This window comes from Rhamphochromis longiceps, linkage group LG19 (assembly GCF_057381845.1).
Source record: "Rhamphochromis longiceps isolate RC_006_pf linkage group LG19, R_longiceps_female_GT1.1, whole genome shotgun sequence".
NCBI classification, from domain to species: Eukaryota; Metazoa; Chordata; class Actinopteri; order Cichliformes; family Cichlidae; genus Rhamphochromis; species Rhamphochromis longiceps.
In genome coordinates, this window is record NC_140575.1 from 1,217,902 (window position 1) to 1,244,547 (window position 26,646).

General features: G+C 45.5%; 1 protein-coding gene and 1 pseudogene across 1 annotated transcript in view; one reads left to right on the forward strand and one right to left on the reverse strand.

Annotated features, from left to right (window-relative positions):
- The window catches only part of LOC146645986 (MAM domain-containing glycosylphosphatidylinositol anchor protein 2-like), a 143,666-nt gene that overhangs the window by 95,543 nt on the left and 21,477 nt on the right, over positions 1 to 26,646 (reverse strand). The window contains exon 2 of the mRNA XM_085390784.1: positions 1,585 to 1,724. Coding sequence (XP_085246910.1) covers positions 1,585 to 1,724 — 140 coding nt within the window. The remainder of the gene's footprint in view (positions 1 to 1,584; positions 1,725 to 26,646) is intronic.
- Positions 7,265 to 7,981, forward strand: LOC146645987 (uncharacterized; annotated as a pseudogene).

Consider the following 26,646-nt stretch of genomic DNA (forward strand, 5'->3'; position numbering starts at 1 on the left):
TATTCTATCGCCCGACATCATGCAATCAACTTCACAATGTCAGATTAGTGTAAAAAAGACCTTTCCCAGTGCAGACACAGTAGATTTGCTTTTTCTGGAAGACGCCAGGCGTTGGCAAAGCGAAGAGGACTGTGGGAAATCCGACTGTAGGGCTGTTCCAGTGGAAGATCCCGACTCGGAAAGAACAAGCAGCAGCACTCCTGTTCTCCTACACATAAATGTAACAGGGCTACAGTGACTCATCAGGTGAGTTGGTTACAAAAAGAAAAGCTTTTGCTTTGATGCTTCGTTTGAAGAAACTCTACAGAGCTCACCACGTTAGCGCAACATTTGTGACTAAAAAGCGTGCGACATCAAAGCCAAGCAGACTCCAGTTTGCAACAGACACCAACAACAACAGAGCAGATGCTGCCCTAGCTTAACAAGGAGTCTGTCTGCACACTAACGCAAAAGGCAAAGAGGCGGAGTCATTACCGTGAGCCCACGTGTAGCTCCTCCCATCCACCATCGATAGTTTCACTCAACAAAAAATCTCCATTAAACTGTGGGCAGCTGTGGCTACACCTGCAGCTGCCTCCACCCGTGTGAATGTGAGAGTGAATGAATAGTGGAATAGTACAGCGCTGTATAAATGCAACCCATTATTATTATTATTATTATTTTTGCATTTAAGACAATATTTTCTTCACAAACTCTGATAAAATCTCACATAAACACCATGAGAGGGCAGTTAGTGTACGCACTGAAAGTACTAAAACCACCGAGCCGCTCATTTTACAATCCTCTGTTGTTGCTCTTTTGAACATTACTGTTGGTCTTTAATGAGACAGAAGCTCTTCTTATTAATGGATTAATGAAATATACTGATTATTGCAGTGCTTTTGCACTGGTTCAGGGTTATTACAGCAGAGCAAAGCAATGGGCGCTCAGCAGAGTGTTGGGACTCCTCCAGGTGACGACCTCCTGAAGCTGGTTGTACAAAGCTGCAGACAGCATGAAGTCATAGCTCTGAGACAGTCACTGCTGCTCCTCTGATGACAGTCAATCCTTGAAAGAGTCATAGCTGTTCACTGCTAAGCTACAGTGTGTAGTGTGAGTCTGTGAGACGTAGCATCAGCAAGTCATGGATTGAAAGGCCTTTACGATCAATAACATAAAGCTGTGTGGAATAAAAGCTGCGCTTACTAAAAGTCTCCTAGAGATCCTTTTCCTTTCTTCCCCTTGTGCCGTTCTCCTTGTCTTCACTCTTGGTAAATGTCTTCATTCACAGACAGCAGTGGCTCTTCTCTGCCTCACGGGGTTTCTTGCTCTTCTTCTTCGTCGCTGTGTGATTGCCGTCTTTTCTGAAACTCAAAGGCTCCACAGTAGCGCCACTCAGCGGGGGCTCTGGCACTTCAGCAGGCCGAGGATAACGGGAGGCTTTTGTTACTGACTGCTCCGACGAATCAACACGGGTGCAGAGTGGAATAGTGTGAATGTAAACTCCACTCTGTTCACTCAGTCTTTGCCACTTCATGACCTGTTTTCTTCCACTGACTGGCACACAAAGTCAAAGTGTTCCCAGTATACCCAGCATGTTGTTACCTGTGGTCGGGGGTGTCCAGTCACCAAACACTGCAGCTCTAGAGTCTCTCCCTCTTTGATAGTGTACACCCTCTCACTGTAGCGCTCCTCCTCCACATTACAGGCCTGACCAGAGTGCACGATTCGCACTGTAGGGGGCGCTGTGAACAACAACACAAATACAAAAGGTTAATATACAAGAGTCGTCTCTGAAAACACATCTGCATGTGTGTGTGTGTGTGAGATGTTTGGATCCATCCATCTGAGCTCATGTGACCTCCTGCCTCCTCCTGTCATTATCACTCTGTCCACATGATGGCACTGCAGCAACCAAATATGCTGCTGCACAAGCCAGCTACACACACTTGTTCATGGACTGCGTATGAGGTGTGTGGTTGGTGGAGCCAGACAAGCTGGTCCGAGTATTTCAGAAACTAAATCTACTGGATTCCCAAAAAGAGAAAACATCCACCGCTCTGGGCAGAAGTGTCGGAACGAGACAGAAGGAGAGCACAGCTGGAGGAAATCAGAACTGACAGACAGAGAAGCAAAGCAGGATTTACTCAGATGAGACACAGACCTTCAAAGTAAAACAGGAAGTATAACACTGAGATGCGGACTAGACACGGTGGAGACAGAGCAGCTAAGAAACACAGAGACATAAACCAGAGAACTCTATAAGAACCAAAAGCCTAGAGATGATAAGTAACACACAGAGGGAAATACCAGGCACATAACACACAAACTAGACTCAAGGGAGTAACTAAAGACCAACAATGAGAACATAACTCACAATACAAAGTGACAAAAAGCACAGGAAACTCAAGACACAAATATTGTTGCTGACCACGCCCATCCATTTATGACCAAAGTGTTCCCACGTAGCACGACAACGTGTCAGAATCGTCTTAGGCTAGTGGAATAGTAGATCATGGATGTGCTGAACAACACGCATGATACTTTTCATGTGAGTGTGGACCAACATGTCTGTGCAGTGATGTCGCAGTCAAAGCACGACTTCCATACTGCAGCAGCAGGTGAGGGTAGAAATGATACCGAGGATAAACTATGGACACAAAGTTTCAATATTTATTTTAAACATTTAAATGCTACGGGAATATCATCACGATTTATTTCATAACTTGTGCCAACATGTGCATCAGTCTGAATGAGTCTTTATCAGTGGGCAGCTGGTGTATTATGGTTCCTATAGAGCAGGAAGGTTGCTCAGCACAAATAGTTAACTGGGGATTTTTATAACATGTAGACAACAATGGATGCAATTTCTGACAATTTATCACAATTAACTGCCAGAAACAGACTGCATGTAACTGCCTCTTAATTCAATAGCAGCTTTTGTCTCATGACAACGTTTATGGTAAACTTTAGTCCCACTTTGCAGCACAAAATATCTCTGAATAAAGATATTGAAAGTTCAACTTAAGGTTTAACTTAAGGTTTAAGGTTTAAACTTTGGTATTTGAATAATCGAGTTTTTTCCTCCTGTACAACTTTAACCATGAAGATTACAGATTTGCATTTGCACACAGGACCAGCAGTCCATGCACATTGTGCACTTGTGCAGAGCTCTCCAGGTCAAGTCTCATTTTTAAAAGGTAAAAACAAAGCAATTAAAGGAAAGTAGAGATCAAGCAAAGAGTGGAGCAATCTGCTAGTATTTACAATATAAAAAAGATGTATTTACATATATACAAAAACACTGGACAGGGTGGTGATACAAGTACTTACTGGTGGGAGTTCAAATAGTATATTATATGTAAATAGTGTAATAGTATTGCACACAGTGAAGGAGAGCTGTTGTGCTCAGTCCCAGCTCCATACGTATGATGGACTTCACAGTTCATGATTCACAGATATAAAAGTCCTTATCTTATACAGGGGCTGCCCCTCAATGCATCCCCTGTCTAACAAACGCCTTTGTAACTCCTCCCCACTGACTTCTTTCCTCTGATTGGCTGCCTCATTATCACAAGGTTCAAAGAAGAGGTGAGAGCCACCTGTGCTCACAGGCAGATGACCCTTTCAGGAAGAATTTCTGTAAATGGCATCATACAGATCCAAGAGCAGAAAAAATGGCTGAAACAGAGTTTTTACAACAAGGTGGATCCTGAGCTTTAGCTCGTTTACCCACGTAGCAGACAGGTCTCTCAAGCTGGCACTTCTGACTGACCGGTGTCATGGCAGAGTGTCTGTCAACCAGATGCAGGTCTGGCAATGATGGCACTGTTTGTGTTGCTATTTTCCTGTTTTAGTTAGAAGACCCAAATGCCATGTTGCAATGCTATACTGCTATGGTAGCCAACGTTTCAAATGCAGGTTTGAAAGGTTTGTGACTGTACACTTTATCCAAAATCTAGTGAGGATTCACTCATGTTTACCACTGGGTGGCTGTAGCTCAGGAGGTAGAGCGGGTCACCTCAGAGGGTTAGTGGTTCGATCCCTGGCCCCTCCAGTCTGCATGTCAGGAGTGTGAATATGTATGAATGTAGTTAAGAAGCACTCAGTTTAGAGAAAATGTGGCATGTTGTATAGAGCACTTTGAGTAATCTGGGAGACTAAAAAAATGCTGTTCACTGTGTGAACAGAGATTCGTCATGTGACCTTTGCACGATTGTGTTCCCGCACATGATGTTATTACATGGCTTGATTAGGTACACATCAGGCTGACATCTGGGGCCAGAGCTGGCCCATGTGTGGGCCACCTCTGGCAAACCTGATCTGGGCGACCAAACAGCTTTTTATGTGAAGACGAACTTAAACTCTCACTCATCCTTTATATAGATGACTTTGAGATATGCAACCCTCTGGGAACATCCCGCAAGAAGCATAAAGTCACAGCTGTGTATTGGGTGTTTGCAGACATACCTGCCACATTGAGATCTACACTGACTTCCATTTACTTAACCATTTTATGCAAGGCAAATGATGTCAACCAGTTTGGCTATTCAGAAGTTTTGGACCCACTGCTCAAAGCTTTGAAGTCCTTTGAAGATAATGGTATTTTTGTTTCAAGTCTGGGCAAAGTGGTCAAGGGCACTGCACTTGCTGTAGTCGCTGACAATCTTGGCGCTCACTCAATAGGCGGGTTTGTTGAAAGCTTTTCAGCTTCACATTTCTGTCGCTTTTGCATTGGCGAAAGGTCACAGATCCAGGAGCATGAAGTAGGAGAAGGACTGTTTCCTCTACGGACTAAGTCCAACTATGCCATCCATGTCAAAGCAGCACTGTCTGATCCTGCAGAAGCTCACCACTGTGTCCAATCTCAGACAGACTCAGTCACTTTCATGCTACATCAGGTTATCCCCCAGATGCTTTGCATGATTTGCTTGAAGGGATTGTACCTGTTGAAATTTCACTCTGTCTTGATGTGTTAATCAGGAAGAAATACATATCTCGTGAGCAGCTCAACCGTTCCATCCGTTGCTTTCCTTACAAATGGAGTGACAAAACAAACTGTCCACAACCCATTGCCCCAAATTTCACAGCGCGAAAAAGTGTAGGAGGTAATGCACACGAAAACTGGTGTTTGTTGAGAATGATACCACTCATGATTGGTGACAAAGTACCAGAAGATGAGCCTGCTTGGGAGGTTTTGATGACCCTGAAAGATGTTGCTGAGCTTGTCATGGCTCCTCTCCACACAGATCACACAATAGGATACATACAAAGTAAGATCTCAGAACACCGTTACAGATATTTAGAAGTGTTCCCAGAGGAGAAACTGAGACCAAGACATCACTTTCTCGAGCACTATCCTTTGCTTACAACTGTTTACGGGCCACTTGTACATTTCTGGACTATGCGATTTGAAGCCAAACATCGATTCTTTAAAAGGATTGTGAGGCAGACTGGGTGTAGAAACATCCTCATGACAATGGTGAGAAAACACCAATCGATGATTGCGTATCATACCCACGATTACAACCACCAAAGGCCAGCACTGTCAGTGTCCCAGAAGACTCCAGTGGCAGTCGATGTTCTAAAAGACAGCATTAAGGAGTCCCTTGCAAGGAAGTTCTCCAGGGAAGACTTTGTGAACATGACAAATAAAGCAACCCTTTTAGGCACAGACTATAATATTGGCATGATGCTGCCGTTTGGCTCAACAGGAGGCCTACCTGACTTGGCAGAAATCCATCAAATAGTCATTGTGCACAGAACTCCTGTGTTTGCTCTGAAGTTGCTTAGAGGCTGTGAACACCTGAGGAGTTTCAAAGTAGAGCCCACAGGAGAGACAGAAATCCTTAAACATTCTGACCTGAAAGAAACATGGCTGCATACAATACAGCAGATGGCCGTATGGTGTCCCTTAAACACTTCGTTTGCACATCAGAGTAAGTGTAATGGGTTGATTATTTCTGTTATATCAAATGTTTGTGCACTTATTGAAATTATTGAAAAAATATATTATTTTACCAACAACTATATGGGCGGGCGTCCTGTCTTATTTGTTTATTGTAATGTTTATTTAACAGGAACAACACATATAACATTGAAAAAGAAAATGGAAACATGTGATGCATACTTAACCCTCCTCTATTCTATTGCCCTTATCTCCCAATCAAAAATTATTTATTCCAAATTCTACTGAACTAAATCTCTGCTTTTATTTCTCTGGCAGAAGATAATGAAGAAAATATATGCATGTAAGCTTATCAACTATTAATAACCTGTCTCAATTTCTTTTCTTTCTCTGTCTCTACAGCTGAGGAAACACAAACCAAACAACAATGGCAGTCCAGTTAAGAGTCGTTTTAGAAGAACACAGCATTCATAAGTTGACACTTCCAACAGGAAGTCCTAATACAGTGGATGGGGATACACGGGGAATTTGGACTGCTATACCAAGACAAAGACTTTGACAATCAGTTTTTCAGTGTCATCTCGACTGCTGACTTGTATGACAAGGCCACTGTTAAAGTGATCCTTAAAGAGCCAGTAATCACCCTTGACTTACAACCAGCATGTGAATCAGGATCATCATCTGCATTGACCTCTTCGACTTCAGTGAGCACCCATCCTGCAAGTACTACTGAAACGGACATCTGCCCTGCCAATCATGATGCACCCTCACAGGCGTCCGACTGCGCATCGTCAAGTTCCAGTGACACCATCATTCTCCCTGATTCATGTCGCCCTGCTGCGTGGCCAGTGCCATTTCAAGTACCGGAGTTTTCCCGAGACATACAACAAATCCTCGCTGAGGCAAACAACTCATATCGCAACACTGGAAGACCTTTCATGGATGCCAGTGTTAAATCAGCAACAATGCAAGACCTTGCAAAAGTAATTTTTTCGTACACTGCTTACCCAACCAATCAGCAGATCCTCTCAGTGGCTGAAAGGATCTGCTGATTCAAAGTTTGTGTGTCTTAAGGAGCCAGGATCATTTGCCGGCTTATATGGCTGGCAGCAGCGCATAAAAAACAAGATGCACAATTACCGTGCCAAGCTAAGATCTCGAAAATTTTCTTACCCAGAAATTGAAATTAATGCCTTAAAAAGGAAGCATCCAGCTGATGCAGTGCCATCAAAGAATGTAAAAAAGCCAAAAAAAGCAGAGGTTAATTATCTCCCTCCGCATCCTACTGGAGAAACCCAAGAGACACTGGAGAAAGAGAGGCTGGAATTAATTTATGAAATAACAAAGAAAAACAACGCAAAGATAATTGCAGAAAAAATGAATAAAACGTTCTCTAGCCGAAGACTTGGAGTGGTCAGCCTCTGCCCCTCTGTGGGTGAGTTAAAAGAAAGGTGGCCAGCATTATTCACTGAGGCTCAGGTGAGTATGTGAGATAACTATTCCTATCCACCAAAAAACAAATGTCAAACAAATGTCATTTTTTTGTCCCCTTACTTCTTAGCTCATCGAAGAGTTCAGACGCATCACCACAGTTTCTTTGGTGGAGACATTCATGCTGAAACTTGATGAGTACACACCAGGTCTTTTGCAGTTTATGCCTGCCAAAGGAGGAGCTGCTGGTTCCAAGATGAGACCTCTGCTGGACACTTTGAATGACCTATGTTATTTGACTTTTTTCACAAATATGTAATTATGGAGGGCTGCAGTGGGTAGCAAGAAGGTCCTGGGTTCAACACAACATCATGGCTGAGGAGGATCCATCAGATGTGTCCGTTGTGATTGAGGGAAACCAAGTGATGGAGGGATGTGGAAGCCGAACAAAGGCATGTGTACTGCTGATGGGACTGATATATGCCCTCAACCTTGAATATCCGAAGGAGCCGAAGAACACATCTGACACTTTTCAAAAACTGTTTTTTGGAGCTTGACGGGGCCAAACTACTGAACAAGGTCCACGGCCTCAAAAATAAGCTCATGCAATGCACACACCTTTCCCCTCTTGTTCCCAGAGGACATAGCTTGATGGAGCTGTAATTTTTCTTCTGACAGCAAGCACAGAAACTATTGCATGTTGGTGTTAGTGTTCTGTTCTATCTATCCATATGTTTGATAACATACATGCACAGAAACAACTTGTAGAGTTTCTGTGCTTTTGGCTTTTAAAATGGACTGAGTGGCCTTTGAAAGTGTTGTCTGCATTAGCTGTTGTGTTGCACGTTATTCTGTGTTTTTATGGAATAAAAACATTGAGATGAGGAACCATTTGAATGTCTTTTTCTTTTTGGGGGGGGTACATTTTACCTTATATGAATAGGTAATGTTTATCAACTGATAATAATTCAATTTTATTACTAATTATCAGGTATTACCAACTAGCAAACGAGATAATTTTACCTAATTTCAATGATTAAGTAGCTGTTGAATAGATACGTAAATATGGGGTAAATTTTACCCAATTTAATTATTTCATAGCTTTTTATTGAAGTTATTTTATACACAATATATTGAACTAAATCTACCCCAAAAAAGTCAATGCAAACTGTTACCTCAGATTTACTGGGTAGATTCTATAGATGACTTCTTGCAGTGTATGAATGTCAGTAAAAAACAACAGTGTAAAAAATGAACTGTGTATTTATGTGAATATATTTATGCAGTTTGTGTTTCAGTCTCCGGGCCGTTGTCATGTCTCTGTCACTAAATTACTGCATGTGAACTGCTCAGCCACTGACCTCTTATAAACTAATAAAAAGCAAGAAGAAGGTCTGAAGAAATGGAAGAGGCCTTTTCCTTTCTTACAGAGAAAGGAGGATACGTCAGTATCTTTGTTATTTCAGAGCTGCTCTGTGAGGATGTCTGTGCTGTCAGCAGGCTATTTTCTCTTTTACCAACATCCTCCACAGTTTAACACACTTCATCAACATGGTTAAACTTTTCTTTCAGCAACTTTCTTCTGCTTCAAAGCGTCGTGTAAAACACGGCCCCGGCTCTGATCGGCTGCCTGACACACATTCATCGTTTGACTTTCTATTCTGAAACTAAAAAAAGCTCCTGTGTTGTTACTGAGCACAAAGGAGCAGCTGGCTTTGTTTTACTGAAAGCTCAAAAAGTGCGTCTGAACAGGCTGTCGGGGAGCTGTTAGCCTCGAACAGACGTCGCAGCCCGCAGGATGTTCTCTACCTGTCGTCATGGGAACCACACGGAGAAGAGGCAGCGTGGCATTTGAGTCCCTGAGATCCGCAATAAAGAGCACCGTCCTCTGACTGTTCAAAGCCTTTCTGCTGCATCCCTGCCATCTGACACACTGCAATAGTCCATTTAAGGACTAGAGGAAGAAGCTTCACACAATATCAGATCTGCAGGCCTGGTTATAGCCCTGCGTGTGTCTATATTATTCTACAGATGTATAACAATTAGCACAATTTAAATCACTGCAAAAATACTCACTTCAACGTGAGACCAAGAAAAGAAGCAAATTCTCACAGTTATGAACCTTTTTGCTTGAGAGAAATAGTGCACCATTAAAATGGGAATACATATTCACCACTGCAATAAAATCAAATCTTTGTGACTCGTTCTAACTCAGGAACTTCAGGAAGGACTCTGCTTCTTTGTTATCATCCAGGTTTTCATTGGCATTTCAAATCCTCCATCTATTTCACAGTAATGCTTTCAAATCCTTCACTGCTCTTTTACAAACAAATGTTGGCTCTTTCACAGTAAAAGTTGCCTCATTGCTGTGGCATCCTTGCCTTCACAGAAAGAGCCTTTAAAACCTTTGTGCTTTTTCACAGTTTCAAATTTTGTTTTCACAAAATAAATTTTTATTTACATTAGAGACTATTTTGATAGTCGACTAGTCACCGATTATTTTTGCGATTAGTCGACTAATCAGATCATCATCCATTGGACGTAAAACGTACAGCTTATTGCACCAGCAGAATCTGCTCTTATATAACTATCATTAGCTTACAGCTTTAAGTGTTTAAGGTCTGTGCTAACTAAAAATAAAGACAAGATGATAGTTTATTAAACTCTAATGAAATTTGCAGATTGTTTCGGTGAAGTTTAATAAACTCCTTGCTATCTAAAATCTAACAGGACACCGGAGTAAATTCTGGAGCATCTCACACTTCTGATAATCAGCTGTCTGCTTGACGTTTATTCAGCTGTGTAAAAACTATAACTTTAATCTCAACCAAACCGATTTACTCAGGAACAAATAAAACACTGAAAAAAGCCAAACAATAACATTTCAAGTTATCTAAGTGACTCATATATCATGTTTAACCTGAGTAGCGAAAGACGGCGGTGGGTTTGAAAACGATTTGCCGGGAGTCCGGTGTTCTCACGGCTCTAGTGAGCCTTGAACCCCGGCTAGCTATCGAGCTAGTGGGTAACAGACGTCTCCGAAAACGTCGGAGCGCTTTTGAAAATATGTGGTGTCCTGATAAACTGAGCAGATATTTGAGGTTTACACAGCTACATTCTCGCCTGAAAATATGTTAAACGTTTATTTTGTGACCCAGAAAGAATAATAAGAGTAACATTAAAACTAACTAGCTGCCGCCATTGTTGGAAACTGGAATTGGCTGGGCTGGGCTATGCATTCTGGGATAAGTTGGGCCACGAAGGACACACCCGACCCATCCTTCAAATCTGGGGAAAAGTAGGCTGCATTTGTCGGAGTCTTCGAATTTGGACAGTGTTCATTGTGTCGCTGTAACGTAATTGGCCTACAAATGCGAGCACAGGAGGATGCGGTTCCTGGACACAGCTTCTTCTTCTTCTTCGAGGTTTAACGGCAGCTGGCATCCTTGTACATGCAGTGCTGCCATCTTCTGTTTCAGTCCGTTATTACACTCTTAAATCCTACTACTTTGTCCTGCGTCTTTCTGGATCTTACAAAGCTTCAAATGACGCGTCGACTATTAAATTTTGATAGTTGACTAATCGTGGCAACAGGTGAAGTGTCTTGGCCAAGGACACAAAGACCGAGACTGTCCAAGCGGGGGCTCGAACCGGCAACCTTCCAGTTACAAGGCAAACGCCCAACTCTTGAGCCACGAGCGCCCCCACATTAACCAGCCAATCGTGGCATGCAGGCTGACGACGTCCTGGCCGAGCAGGAACTAGAGACGCACCTGGTACCAGGTACTGTGACCTATTGGAAAACCCTGAAAACCATGCTGAGCTGATCCGAGTAGGTACTAATGGAAAAGGGGCTCAGAGAGGGCTGGTTTCATGTTGGAGGGGAGGAAGATGAGACAAAGCAGAGCGTTCTCACTCCCGAGGCGTAACATGTCGACGTTTTGTCACGTCCGGCGGCGTTCCTGAGGAACGCGAAAGGAGACCTTCGGCCTTCTTATGGTACGCGGCGGGTTATTGCTGGAATCCAGTGCAATGACGCTCCCGCGGTAGTAGACGTTCCAGCCCTGTATTCCAGCCCTAAACCTAACCTTATCCCTAGCCCTGACCATAACCTTATTCCTGACCGTAACCAGGACTTTAATGATGTTAAATAGCGTGTTTCTAAGCGATTTGAAGAAAAAGAGCGAACATGTGTAGGTTCAGTCCAGACGGTTCTCATATTTCCTCTTTTTCCGAGGTCGTCATTTAGGAACGTGGTGGGTAGCCGAAAACGTAATATGGTGACAATTTGTCACCTAGTGTAAAATGTTACGCTTTGGGAGTGAGAACGGGTTGGACAAAGACACACAGCAACCTATAAAACTTTATTTCACGGGTCATAATCTTAAACATGTCAAGCTTCAGTTTGGATCTATATACTTCACTCTTCACCTTTTTAGCAGACAGGCCTTTGACTCGTCTTCTGTTTGCTACACCCATCCAATCCCTTTGTTTCCCTTAATGATTACTTTATTACAGGAACTGTTAGGAATGAAATGGAGCATCAGGTATGTCTGTATACAGATTCATTTGTACATTTCTTTTGGTCTTTGTTAATTAATAATATCTTTAAATGAGTGCTGTCAAAATTAACGCGTCAACGCAGGTTAAGCCGTTATCACGATTAACGCAATAAAAAATTTTAACGCTATTAACGCATGTGGAGTGCAGAATGACTCAAAATCCCTGAAATGTCTCTGTCAGCGCATTTCGGGCAGTTTGTCCAAGTAGTTACCTTTGTACATGCGCAAATGGGCATCTGATCTGGCAGTGACGGGCAGCTGAACCAATCACATTGTGCAAGAAGGAATTTTCTTTTCACCGAAGCACTTCCAGCTTAAAATATCACACTGACGTGTCGGGATGCTGCTAGCACTTTGGCTAACGCATCACCCAGCTTGCGACAAACCAGTCACGGAGCATCGGGGACGCAGTAAGTCGACCTCGGACATATTGACTGACACCAAGTGGATTGCAACAAACTGCAGACCTGTTAATATCGCTGAGAACCTTTACACAGCTTTGGTTCCTCGTTTCAAGGACTTGAAGCCTCCAGAGTGACCGAGAGAGGAGACATGTTTACAGAGTTTTGTTAACATGAATGTTCAAGATGTTCAATAAACATGTTACGTGTGTATATTTTACCTTTGTCTCGAGTCTGTTTCATGCAAAATGAAATGTGATTAATATAGAATAAAAGTGAATGATATTTAATCGTGAATCAAAATTTAAAAAGTTGCATTTCACAGGAGAGAAGCTGTGCTAAAACTATTCAAATTCTCTTTGAGTTTAAGCATTTAACATTCTTTGTGTTTATTCTCCATTTATTTCATTATATTGCATAAATGTCTGATACAAGCTTAAATATAAAGTTTAAAAAGTGTAATTGGCTATATTGGGTTCCAAACTAAATCACTAAATATATATAATCAATAACTTATTATTCCTTTTAAATAAAGCAGCATATGAGTTTCCACTCAGACCCTTCAGAATTCAAGTAACGAATGAATTTAGAGATTTGATGATGCCGTATCGCCTCCTCACCCGTGTACGAGAGGACTTTGTTGTGCTGGGTGAACACAATAAAAAGCCTACATTGTCCTGTACGTGTATACCAACCTGTCTTCAGGTGTGTTTCGTAGAATAAACACTAATCAAGGATTAGACTCCAGCTTTCACAGAGACTGAAAGAAGTGGGAGGCTCACCAAAGATTACATGTTATTATTACATGTTACATGTTATGAGCTCAGCTGGTTGGATGGCTGTATCGCTGAAGTTGTTCCCCATTAGAGTTTTCATATTCCCAGTAGTCCCTGTGTAGGTTTCAGAAGTGTGAGACAGCAGCCACGTGGAGTCCAGGTCAGACCTCGGGTGATGACGTGCTGCTCGGCTAATTAAAGTTGTGAAATTATAAATGAGCGTCAGAGAAAAAGGTCAGAAGGAAATGGATTTTTAATTGAGTGGTGCAGCCTGCAGACTGGACCACCGCCCCAGTGTGGAGCCAGTTGCAAGCCTTGCAGGTACAATTGTGGTGCACTGTTATCGAGGAGTGTGCTGCAGATATGCAGAGTTTCTGTGTCAGCAGCTGGGAGGCATCTTGTAAGTAGCACTTGATGTTTTTTATTTTTACACTTCACTTCTATTTTTGCCTGACCTGCTGCATCTGTGAGATACAGTACTCTGACTTGTGGGTGGATGTGCACAGTATGAAAACACTGAGAGTCATCAAAGAGGGCTTGAACATCTCTAACTGAGCTCCAGTGCAAAATGCACTCCCACTGCGTGAAACATGTGCCATTAAAACAAGCCTGAACCTTCAGCCTTCAATATCGTTGGCTCAGCAGGGACAGAAACTAAAGGTGAAAAATAACAGTTGCAGCCCAGAAAGACGTGAGAGGAAACAGGGAGAGGAGAAAGCTAAAGCACTGACGGGGCAAAGAAAGGAGGGAAGAAGACAACGATAAACAAAGAGGAAGAAATGATGAACGAGGAGAAGCAGCGAGAGGAAAGGGCAGCAGAGCGAGGTGAAGGTGAACGCAGCGATCAGTACAGTGAGGGGGCGAGGAGGTGTGGATAATCTGGTTGTCCTCTCTATTCTATTTTTAGATTTTCATTTTCTTCCCATTATCCAGCCTCTGCGAATGTTTTCCTGCTGATGTCATCAAACACAGACACAAAACACTGCAAACCCCGATGGACCCATTCTGTCCCAGCATGCACTGCAGTCAGGCTTCGTCTGAAAAGACAGCAGCATGATGCAGGACACCTACAGGACCACAACAGCATCACAGGTGCACACACACAGACACAACACAACAGGTGTAAGTACGTTTATTTCCATGAATAAAGTCTGACTGCAGCCGGCTCAGTGACAACAAAGTTTTATGTTCCTACTCATCTGTACACCACAGGTCTGAAGTATAGAGTTTACAGATAGAGCTGTCTGTCAGTGGGCTCAGCAGGTACAACTACAGCTCATCACAAATGTGTCTAGAAAACAAGACAAAGGTCATTAATGTTTAATAATAATAACGACTGTATTTATAAAGCTCTTTCAAACACCGTGCTGTTTGAAGATAAAAAAGATCAACAAAAACAACCCAGTTCAAACAACCATAAGAACCAGGAAAAACAGAATTGGCTTTGAAAAGCTCCACACAGCAGGCCTGCTGCAGGCCAGGCAGGCAAAGAAGAGGAAACAGCTCCCAACAGTTTTTCTTCTGGCTTTAGGAACCTTTACAAGGCCAGTGTCCTGAGATCGGAGAGCACGGGAAGGAACATAGAGGTGCAAAAGAGAGATATGAAACCATTTAAAGCCTTGTAGCTGAGCAACAGGACCTTCATGTCTAACCTCACAAGGAAACCAGTGAAGAGTTTCCATCCAGTGCAGCTGCATTCAGTACCATCTGTAAAGCTCTAGAACTTTCTTTGGTAAAGCAGAAAGAAGAGCGTTACAATAATCAGTGTGTGGAGACACACATGCATGGACAGGAACCTCTGCAGTGTCCGGGGATAAAACGTTGTTGTGGTTTTAGCTGCGCTCCTCAGCTGATAAAAGGCCGTCCTTGTCTCTTTCACATGAGACTGGAGGGAGCGCGTCCAGCTTCTTTACCCTCACCAATCTTCACCTACGGCTCCAAAAACAGGCATCAGGCACAATGTTCTGTCCTCAGTGATTACTGGCCAACGTCTTTAGTAAAACAGTAAGAGTCTGTTTTACAGAGTGATGTTCTAGAGGCCTGTGCTATAAAGCATACCTACGCTGACACTCTTGGACCAACCTACAGTCAGCAGAACAAAGAAGGTCCAACTGTAATATAAGTTAAACTGATAATGCAGCCTACTCAGTCAGAGCACTGGTCTCTGTGTCTGAATGTGGCTTAGAGTAGAGCTGTGACTGGTCGGTGAGCCTGGACAAAGCAGTCGGTTTAAAGCCAAAAACAACAAAACAGCAAAAATAATGAAAACTGTCGGAGCCCCGACGAGCTCAGCTGCTGTGTGGCCCTGCTCCCTGAAACACCATTTTTAATTTGGGTTGCCCCTAAGACCAAACAACACTCGTGCCTACATTTACTCCGCTGACACGCGTGAACGCGCACACTGTGGGTATTTCCAGTTTTAATTGGCAATAAGCAGCCTGTGTGCATCGCCCTGTTTTAGCTGCGTCTGTTCTGCACATCATATAAATACATCTCAGCAAAGCTTCCTGTGATCAAGTTACATATTTGGTTGTCATGACACTACACTTGGCACACACACTCACACACTCATGGGGTGGCTGCAGCTCAGGCGGTAGAGCAGGTCATCTACTGATCGGAAGGTTGGTGGTTCGATTCCTGGCTTCCCCCAGTCTGCATGCCAAATATCCTTGGGCAAGATACTAACCCCAAATTGCTCTCCGATGCATCCGTTGGAGTGTGAATGTGTGTGAATGTTCCTTAGACAGCACTTCGAATGGGTGAATGCACAAGTTGTGTAAAGCGCTTTGAGTGCTCAGAAGAGTAGCGCTACATAAGAACCAGTCCATTTACCATGACTCGTTCAGCTTTGTTCGTTTGCATCAGTGCACGTCCTTGCATGGACTTTGTGAACCTGTACAGGTGTTTTCGCTCCACGGCCTCCGTGTGTCGATCTTTCCCTGCATTATACTGTTAATCTGAAAAACCTTGGTCTACACATTGAACTGACAGCCACCCTCTTACGATCTTTTAGCACAACTGCATGTGTAGGTCTGCTGTAACCACATAGGAAAAAGACAATGTGGAGCATGATTACTAGTACAAGCTGCAGGTACTGCCTGGAGGTCTGGATCTGTTTCTACTGCAGTGTTCCTTTGTAGAACTATAGAGTCACTATTTTATCTCCATAAAGAGCTACGAGACACAGATCAGTCTTTTGTGGTTGGGTGTTTTGCCCGCGGAGACTCGAACAGGTGGAAATGAGCATCAGGCCCTCTGGTCATTGCTGAGACCCAGCTGTTCCTCTGATGCTGATGGATGAAGAAACACATGCTGCTACTGTCGGCTTCTCTGGTTTCCTTCTCCTCGCTCTTCCTCTCCTTTCTTTGTCTTTCTTATTGTCCTACCTGTGAAATCTATTGGACACTGATGAGTTTCTATTTATGTCAGTGTTGGTAACTTGACAGGTGGAAGGACATTACGGATACGAGTATCCACGCCCTCTCCTCCCTGTGCCGCCAGCAGCAGGCGCACCTCGCAAACCGCCCGTGTCGCCCGTATCAAAAACCGCTAATGGTTGTGTTCATTGAAGGAGAGGCGAGGTGGAGTAACGCAGCGTAGACACAAAAGTGGACAAAAGAGAAGCAAACTTGCAGCTCCACAAGTATAGTTATAACGTAACATAGACTATATCGATATAAACAATATTGTCACATCTCGTATAAAAATATATCGATATATTTAAAAACTCGATACATCGCCCAGTCCCAGCCTCACATTACTGTGGACGGTCGAGTACCAATACAAAGCTTACAGCCAGTGCACATGTCACAGTGATCTCTATGTTCAGACACGTGTTAGCTGCGTATGAGAGCATCTACATTATGCATGTTATTGCCATTACTGCAGGACTGTGGGTCAGCTGTGGGTCAGCTGTGGGTCAGCTGTGGGGTCAGCTGTGGGTCAGCTGTGGGACTGTTAAACCACGCAGGCCCCCTGCAGGGAGAATCAGGGATCTGTGTCCTCCCCTTTAACACTCTAATCTTTCTATCCATACAGGGGAAAGTTGAAGGCTGCGCACACACACACACACACACACACACACACACACACACACACACACACACACACACACACACACACAGTAGGAGAACAGTACATTGACTTCCATTCATTGCCTGCAGACTTACTGTGGAGCTTCCTAACAAGCCTACATTTCTGAGCGGATAAAATCAGCCCTCGTCAGACTGCACAGCACTCCACGCTCTTCTTCTTCTTCATGCAGAATTTTTGAGGTCAGTTCAGATTTTTGTGCATTAAAGACGCCACTATTGTCAACATCATGTTTGCGCATGTAGAGTAACGCGGGACATTACCAAGTCTGCTTGGTCAAGGTCAAGGCCAAAGTCAAAACACTGTATTATTCTCATTTAGCTCTTCATCGCACAGCTTTGAACATTTGGCACCACAGAGAAAAACCAGCCCCTGGTATCGTTTGCTGACGTCATCCGATTCCAGGATTGGACTGCTGTAAACCGCTTCAAGTCCCCACAACACGAGTAAAGCAAGCTCGCACACAGTCAGCCTCAGGCCTGTACAGTAGAGCAGCAAGTCTTTGAGGGCAGCAGGAGCTCGCCCTGATTTACCCGCTGTGTGTGTGTGTGTGTGTGTGTGTGTGTGTGTGTGTGTGTGTGTGTGTGTGTGTGTGTGTGTGTGTGTGTGTGTGTGTGACACACAGTGAGTCATCCTCCAGCAGAGCAGAGCTGCTCTCTGCAGCCTCGTGTTGTGTGTAGCTCTGTGTGAGTGTGTGCATGCATGTGTCAGTTCATACAGCAGATGTTGTGCATGTTAATTATGTGTGTAGATGACAGCTTGTGCACAGTTTAGCTGTGACCTCTGACCTGGTTTATATGGATATGTAAGGACCCGATCAGTCTTCACACTGTTCGTGTTATTATATGACAAATACTTAGTTCATGGATGCTAACCACCAACATCGTTACGACAGTGCACACAGGCTGTGCTGCTGTTGCTACAGCGCTCCTCTACAGTCGTGGAGCTAACCACAGACATTCAGCTGTCCTGTTCTTCCTACAGACAGTGAAATAACCACACAGTCTGCTGCCCTGGTTCAGCAAGCTAACCGCAGACTCTGAACCACATGCACTCGCAGCTGAACGATCTGGGACCTGGTCTGACTCCTTGGGTCTACACGCAGCGTGACGTGAGGCTCCGCAGCTATTTCATCCAGTTTTCATTTATTTATATCAGGAGAAATGGAGGAAATAGACATGCAGCTAGATAAAACACTTCCTGTCCCACATCTAAATGTGTCTCTGGGCACAGGTTCACTCTGAAAGTCGACTTTTTTCCCTCTCTCATCTCAGGCTTCACCCCCATCTGTTATGCAAGTGGAGGATTTCTCAAAGAAAGGTGCGTGGGACGGTTAAAAATAACACCAGACTTCCAATTGGCTGGCAGCACGAGGCTGTTTCTGCATATTTAATGAGACACAAGCAGACGGGAGAGTGGAAGCGAAACATAATTCACTGTTGTGCGACCACATGTTATTGGCTGCCTGAGCCATCACAGTTTAATATGTAGAAAGTCACCATGTGCCCTAACGACCACCAGGGCGCTGCGACTGCTCAGGTGCGAGTCGGGTCCACGAGTCACTGGAAAGACAACGCGGTTCTTTGGGAAACGCCAAACGTCCAGAAAAAGCTATTATTAATGACTGGCTCTCTTCCACAGCGTGTCTTTGTCCCGTCTTCCTCCGTCACCCCCAACAGGAGGCAGATGGCCCCGCCCCTCCCTGAGCCAGGTTTCTTCCTGTTAAAGGGAGTTTTTCCTTCACACTGTCGCCAAAGTGCTGCTCATTAGGGCTCATTTGGTGCTGTATAAATAAAACTGAATTGAATTAAAAAGCAGTTTTTTGGAGGTTCTTGAAAATATTTCATGGCCACCTCCAGAGCTTCCTGGGAGCTGAGAGAGGTCAGCGTTATCGGGGAGTCCTTGAGTAAAAAGTTCTTTGAGAGTTTAAAAGCTCGTTGGGCCGCCGCTCTTAACGTCCTACAGCAGAAAGTGTTCTCATGAGGGTTCTAGCAGTCCTTCAGACATTTCCAGCTTTTGTTAAACATGCAGCCTCAGGCCCGGGTTACTGGAAATACTGAATACCTATCAGAACATTTAGATGTTTCTGGCAAACGTTAACGACTTTGTGACATTTCCTGGAAAGAAATTACGATCTTGCGTTTGAGAGGTTTGCTGGGGAGATTTCAAAGGAAAAGAAAAAGAGTGAGAGGAGAATAGAGAAGGTTCCAGAGCCCCAGAGGAAGCTTACCAAGAGGGCACACCCAAAGGACAAAGCCAAGAGCACCGAGGAGTCTCTGACAATGTTTGAGACACTGTGAGGATGACCTGGTGGAAAGGAGGTCCTTAACAAGGCTCTTTCTCACATGTTTTAGAGGTCCTAGTAGAGAGGGGGGTTTCTTATCTGAAGAGGCTGTAGCTGTCCTGTAGGATGAGACTGTACCTTCTTCCAAACAAACTGAGTAAAGTTGCAGCTACTGGGCTGAATGTGAAGATAAGAGCTCTTCCCTGGTCTCCTTTGAGCGGGGCCTTCGCTTCCTGTGATGTAAACTAACATCCCATCTGACATCACACTCCGAGCTCCACCAATAATCTGGCATGAGGAAGAACAGGCTGTTTTCTCTGGTTTCCTTTTGGAAACATCCCACTCAGCGTGGGGATGCTCTGCCTGCTGGCCCTGATATCCACCCCACACGCATCTCACATCATCAGCGTGCTGCGCTGTAATAATCAGTCCGCCTGCTGCTCCTGTGCCGCAGCACCACCAGGCACAGCCACACATCCATCCAACTCACATCGCCGCTCAGGGAGAGGGAAGGAGGGGGAGGAGTGACGAGCATTCATCTTCTCTGACAGAGAGAGAGACGGGCGAGATACCGACAGCACAAATGGAGGAGGAGCAGGCAGGGAGAAAATGTTCATTTTCACATGTTATCATGTCAGGGAGCAAAGCAGGGGACACACAGACAGACGAGTGGACACACAGACAGACCAGAGGACACACAGACAGACCAGAGGACACACAGACAGACGAGTGGACACACAGACAGACCAGAGGACACACAGACAGACCAGTGGACACACAGACAGACGAGTGGACACACAGACAGACCAGGGGACACACAGACAGACCAGTGGACACACAGACAGACCAGTAGACACACAGACAGACGAGTGGACACACAGACAGACCAGTGGACACACAGACAGACCAGTGGACATACAGACCAGTGGACACACAGACAGACCAGGGGACACACAGACAGACCAGGGGACACACAGACAGACGAGTGGACACACAGACAGACCAGTGGACACACAGACAGACCAGAGGACACACAGACAGACGAGTGGACACACAGACAGACCAGTGGACACACAGACAGACGAGTGGACACACAGACAGACCAGGGGACACACAGACAGACCAGGGGACACACAGACAGACGAGTGGACACACAGACAGACCAGGGGACACACAGACAGACCAGGGGACACACAGACAGACCAGAGGACACACAGACAGACGAGTGGACACACAGACAGACCAGGGGACACACAGACAGACCAGTGGACACACAGACAGACCAGGGGACACACAGACAGACGAGTGGACACACAGACAGACCAGTGGACACACAGACAGACCAGAGGACACACAGACAGACGAGTGGACACACAGACAGACCAGTGGACACACAGACAGACGAGTGGACACACAGACAGACCAGGGGACACACAGACAGACCAGGGGACACACAGACAGACGAGTGGACACACAGACAGACCAGAGGACACACAGACAGACGAGTGGACACACAGACAGACCAGGGGACACACAGACAGACCAGTGGACACACAGACAGACCAGTAGACACACAGACAGACGAGTGGACACACAGACAGACCAGTGGACACACAGACAGACCAGTGGACATACAGACCAGTGGACACACAGACAGACCAGGGGACACACAGACAGACCAGGGGACACACAGACAGACGAGTGGACACACAGACAGACCAGTGGACACACAGACAGACCAGAGGACACACAGACAGACGAGTGGACACACAGACAGACCAGAGGACACACAGACAGACCAGAGGACACACAGACAGACGAGTGGACACACAGACAGACCAGGGGACACACAGACAGACCAGTGGACACACAGACAGACCAGTAGACACACAGACAGACGAGTGGACACACAGACAGACCAGTGGACACACAGACAGACCAGTGGACATACAGACCAGTGGACACACAGACAGACCAGGGGACACACAGACAGACCAGGGGACACACAGACAGACGAGTGGACACACAGACAGACCAGTGGACACACAGACAGACCAGAGGACACACAGACAGACCAGTGGACACACAGACAGACGAGTGGACACACAGACAGACCAGGGGACACACAGACAGACGAGTGGACACACAGACAGACCAGGGGACACACAGACAGACGAGTGGACACACAGACAGACCAGGGGACACACAGACAGACCAGTGGACACACAGACAGACCAGGGGACACACAGACAGACCAGTGGACACACAGACAAACCAGGGGACACACAGACAGACCAGTGGACACACAGACAGACCAGTAGACACACAGACAGACCAGTGGACACACAGACAGACCAGTGGACACACAGACAGACCAGTGGACACATATATAGACGTGTCCATTCATTCCAACGCAGATCCAATCATGTGAGTTGAACCTGAACGCCAGGAAGTTTGTTTGTTATTCACTCCAGGCTCCTCCCACCGCCCACACGGGGTTAAACTCGTGGGCAAATCCAGACTGACCGCAGGTATGAGTGTGAGTGCTGAGATGGATCAGACAGCTGTGACAGGCTCCACCCCCATGACCCTGACGACCTGGTCAGAAAACTGATGGATCGATGTTTTTATTTGTGATCAGTCAATAGATCATTTTAGTCATTACTCACTAAATGGATGTTTCAGCTTTGAATGCTTCGTGTACGATGGATGGCCTGCTCATACATACATGCTAATACTACGAGGTAATGATCGACAACATGCGCTTCTGTATTCGTACTTGGTGTCGTTGTTGCTCCTGCTCGACGTGTGTGTTGGGGACATGTTTTTGGTGAAAACTGTAACACAGTACAGACGGGATCAAAAGTGCGAACACCGCCTCGGTCTGAAACCGAACATAACTGAACATATTCTGACCTGAGTGTCTGAGCGTCCACCATTGTAACAGCAGGACAGAAATATAAGGACACAGTTGGTCCCCTTTAATCCAACCATGGTGGGCCTGCTGGAGTCTCTACACCTGTCTGCATTCTCTGAACAGTTTCTGTAGTTGCTTCGTCTTCAGAACATGAGGGACTGCAGCACTCTGTGCTTCACGGAGACATGGCTGACCCCCACCGTGCCGTAACTCCGTCGGGTTCATTCTTAATAAAGTTTTATCTAATCTAACAACATAAATCTCAGCCAAACCGATTTACTCAGGAACAAATCAAACACTGAAAAAAGCCCAACAATAACATTTTTAAGTTATCCGAGTGACTTATATATCATGTTTGACCTGAGTAGCGACAGACAGCGGGGGTCTGAAAACGATGAAGTGCCGGGAGTTCGGTGTTCTCGGCGGCTCCAGTGATCCTCGAGCTCCCGGCTAGCTATCGAGCTGGTGGGTAACAGACGTCTCCGAAAACATCGGAGCACTTTTGCAAATATGCGATATCTTGATAAACCGAGCAGATATTTGATGTTTACACAGCTACTTTCTCGCCTGAAAATATGCTAAAAGTTTATTTTGTGACCCAGAAAGAATCATGAGAGTAATATTAAAACTTAGTAGCGGCCGCCATTGTTGGAAACTGGAGTTTGGCTGGGCCGCGCTATGAATTCTGGGATATGGTGGGCCGCGAAGGACACACCCGATCCATCCTTCAAATTCGGGGAGATGAAGGACGCATTTGAAGGAGTCGAGGAACTGGGACAGCCTTCATCGCTGTGACGTAATCGGCCTTCAAATGCGACCTTTGAAGGATGCAGCCGACGTTTTGGGACGCAGCTACTGTGTCTGGGCGCTCAGAGAGCGCTGCACAGTTTGCCTGGGATTCTAATTTAATGCAGTTTAATACAACTCTTCTCATTTTTGTATTTGTTTGAAGGCAGAGCTTTAAACTGAAAGATGCAGAAATCGGGGGTTTTCAGTTGGAGGGTGAAAATTTAGCAACAGCAAGAAGAGCTTTGAGAGCTTTCTAATGTTTGACAGCTGCGGCACAGCTCAGTAGGAAGATGGAAGACTTTACACACAACTGTGGATTCACCATCAGCTGCTGCAACCTGACCCTGATGTTCAGTTACAACATTTGGTGTTGGTTAGCGATGACAACGTGTTGAACTTGTTCGCTCAGATTTCGCCTTGATCACGTCCTGGTGGATGGAGCCTGAACGAGCCTGCACTCACATGCTGACAGCTTACATAAGCACATTGTACGCGATGTATTATTCTCCAAATCTGGCCTTAATCCTCACACTGGGAGAGATGAGTCTCCCCAAGGTGGGATTTCAGCTGCTGAAGATGAGGCGCTGCGATGCTGCGGCACATTTGCTCTTTCTTTGATCGACGCGCTCCTGAAAGCCCAACAGTTGATCCTCGCGACACACATCACATCTGCTCACCTTCCTCACTCAGCCAGCCCTCATCACTGCAGCTTTTTACAAGGATGCGTGCCATTGCACCCGTTTAGACTGTAGGGGACGATGGCTACTTGCAATATTATCTGCCCTGCAGTCCTGCAGTGAGGAATTAAAACGACCTCCTGTTAGGGTACCCGGGTCCTCGACCCAGAGTTATTGAACTTTGGTTTTGATATTATTTATAATTTCTAGAGTTCTCTGTCTTATGGTTTATGTCTCTGTGTTGCATAGTTGCTCGGTCTCCCCTGTCTGCTGTGTCCCCTTGTCAACCCCGCATCTCTGTGTTGTTTCCTGTTTTACTTTGAAAGTCTGTGTCTGCTCCTTGTCACACCTAGCACTTTCCTGAAATGTAAATTCCTTTTGTGTGCTTTGCAGCACCTGGTTTTCCATCTGAGGAGGAAGAGTTTTGACTCCTCTCCCTTTGAAGCCACCAACTCTGATTGGCTGCCCTGTGCAGACATAAAGATGGAACAGCTGAGGTATATCTACCCGCTACCATCACCAGAACCACGAGCAGAGGAAGTATCCTGAAACAAGCGTTTGAAGTAGTCTGACTCTCACAGGAAATATCCGTGCAGACGACCCTGTCACCGGTGACGGGCTCAGGCTTGCATCTCGCACTTTGGGTATAACAAAAGTCAATCTTCAGATAAGGTAGTTGAACTGAAAGAGAACTTCCTGTAGTTTCTGAAATGGTGTTTGTTTAGCGTGTGGTTAAATACAAACTAGCCCAACTCTCACCCGTGAGCTTCATCAGTGGCCTGTTCGGGGGTTTAAACAGCACGGAGATGTGACTGCACAGCACACAGGGAGGTCGGTGTAAACGCCCCCTTCTGCCCGAGGCTCATTACGACGGATTAAATCTTCCACGAGACGTTTTCAGCACGACTACCTGTGCTCGTGTCGCGAGGCGCGCAGCTCTCCGAGCAGCTCGCGTGACTAAGTGTGCTCTGTAACGCTGATTCACGCACACACGGGATCTATATCTGTGTCAGGTGATGACTGAGAGGACATACACTTCCTCTGCCTCCGTATGAATCACAGCCGAACACGCAGTCACACTCGCACACAAGATCAATGTGACACGCTTACACATGCATCACACGGCCTGTCAGAGGCTGTCTTACCTCCAGCTGAGGAGCACAAACCTCACAGGGATGCTCGGTGAATCTCTCAGAGATCACCCGCAGTGAAGGGGAATTTCGGCCTGCCTACATTTACCTGTAAGAATGAGCATGTGTGAGATTTGGATGCTCAACAGCAACAAATGAGAACTTGAATGCAATAAGTCGATGGCTGGGATGGGAGCGCTAGAACTGCGACGACAGCTGACTCGTGTGCTGCAGCTCTGTCAGGAGGAAGGCAGCTCGGCCCTCTTCAGCAGCAGCAGGTTATTGTCCGTAAAGACAGACACGATAAAAAACACATGTGTAAAACATCTGTAGCTGTGACTTGGAGTTAACGTATCAGAGATCATTTCTGACATTTTTCCATTTCTCTGCCCTAAATACAAGATAAGAGACATGAGAGTAGAGTGTGTAACTGTCCGTCACAGACAGGATTCAGTGGTGGGAACATCTGAAGTGCTGAGGCTTAGAAATGCTGCAGCTACTCACTGCGTGGCCTCTCTAACCCATCAACCCATCAACCCAAGGAAAGCGACACCTGGTGGACACGCAGAGATGCTCACCGAGCCGTGATGCATCACTGTCTCTGCACCGCTGCTCACGAACAGCAAGCCGCCAGCAGCAACACAAACACACCGACAACTGAAACCTTTATGAACTTAAAGGGTCTTAAATGTCCCACAGCAGCACAGCCAGGTTCATCACATGGTCAGCCATTCAATTCCTAAATCTGCGACTGAATTTTATGGAAAATGAGAAGCAAGCTGTGAAATTCGACATGGCCGATATGGTCCGTGGATTTTCAGTACGAGTTGTAGCACGACGTGTATTTCTCCCAAGGTGCACGTCTGTTGCTACCTGGACCTTTTGTTGGCCACATTTGCACCTCTAACCCTCCCATGATGGAGCAGGACCAGCAGACTTCCACCAGAGGGGCTTTACTTTCATTTACACAGCACATACAGGTGAAGACCTGACAATAAAATAAAGAAAACAGAAAAAACCCAACAATCAGATGATCCCTATGAGCAGCACTTTGGTGACAACGGGGAAGAAAAACTCGTTTTAACAGGAAGAAACCTCCAGCAGAGCTCAGGGAGGGGCGGCTGGTTGGAGGAAGACAATATGAAAACACACTGTGGAAGAGAGCCAGAGGTTAATATAACTGATGATTAAATGCAGGGTGGTGTAACAAAAACAAACACCCAGTGCATCATGGGAGTCCCCCAGCAGCTACGTCTATTGCAGCATCACTAAGGGAGGATTCAGGGTCACCTGGTCCAGCCCTAACTATATGCTTTAGCTAAACGTTTGAAGCCTAATCTTGAAAGCAGAGATAGTGTCTGTCTCCTGAATGCAAACTGGAAGCTGCTACGACCTTAGAACTGCGTCAGCACTGTACCACTGTTACTGCTTTAAGGAAAGTAATCCTGCAGAGATCTGAGTGTGGAAATGTTGACACTTATTACGCTGTGTACCGTGCAGCATGAATGTGCAGCATGCTGCCACGCTAAAAGACACGTGTAGTGAAGAAGAAGCTCAGACCAGGTCTTCATCTTCTCATATTTCTGAGCAGCAGACTTAAGGTGGTAACCCGAGTCATGCTGCTCTTTCTCCTCCTCTTCCTCCTCCTTCTCCACTGCGCAGCCTCTTGACAGGAGACGGGAGGCGGGCCAACAGTGCTT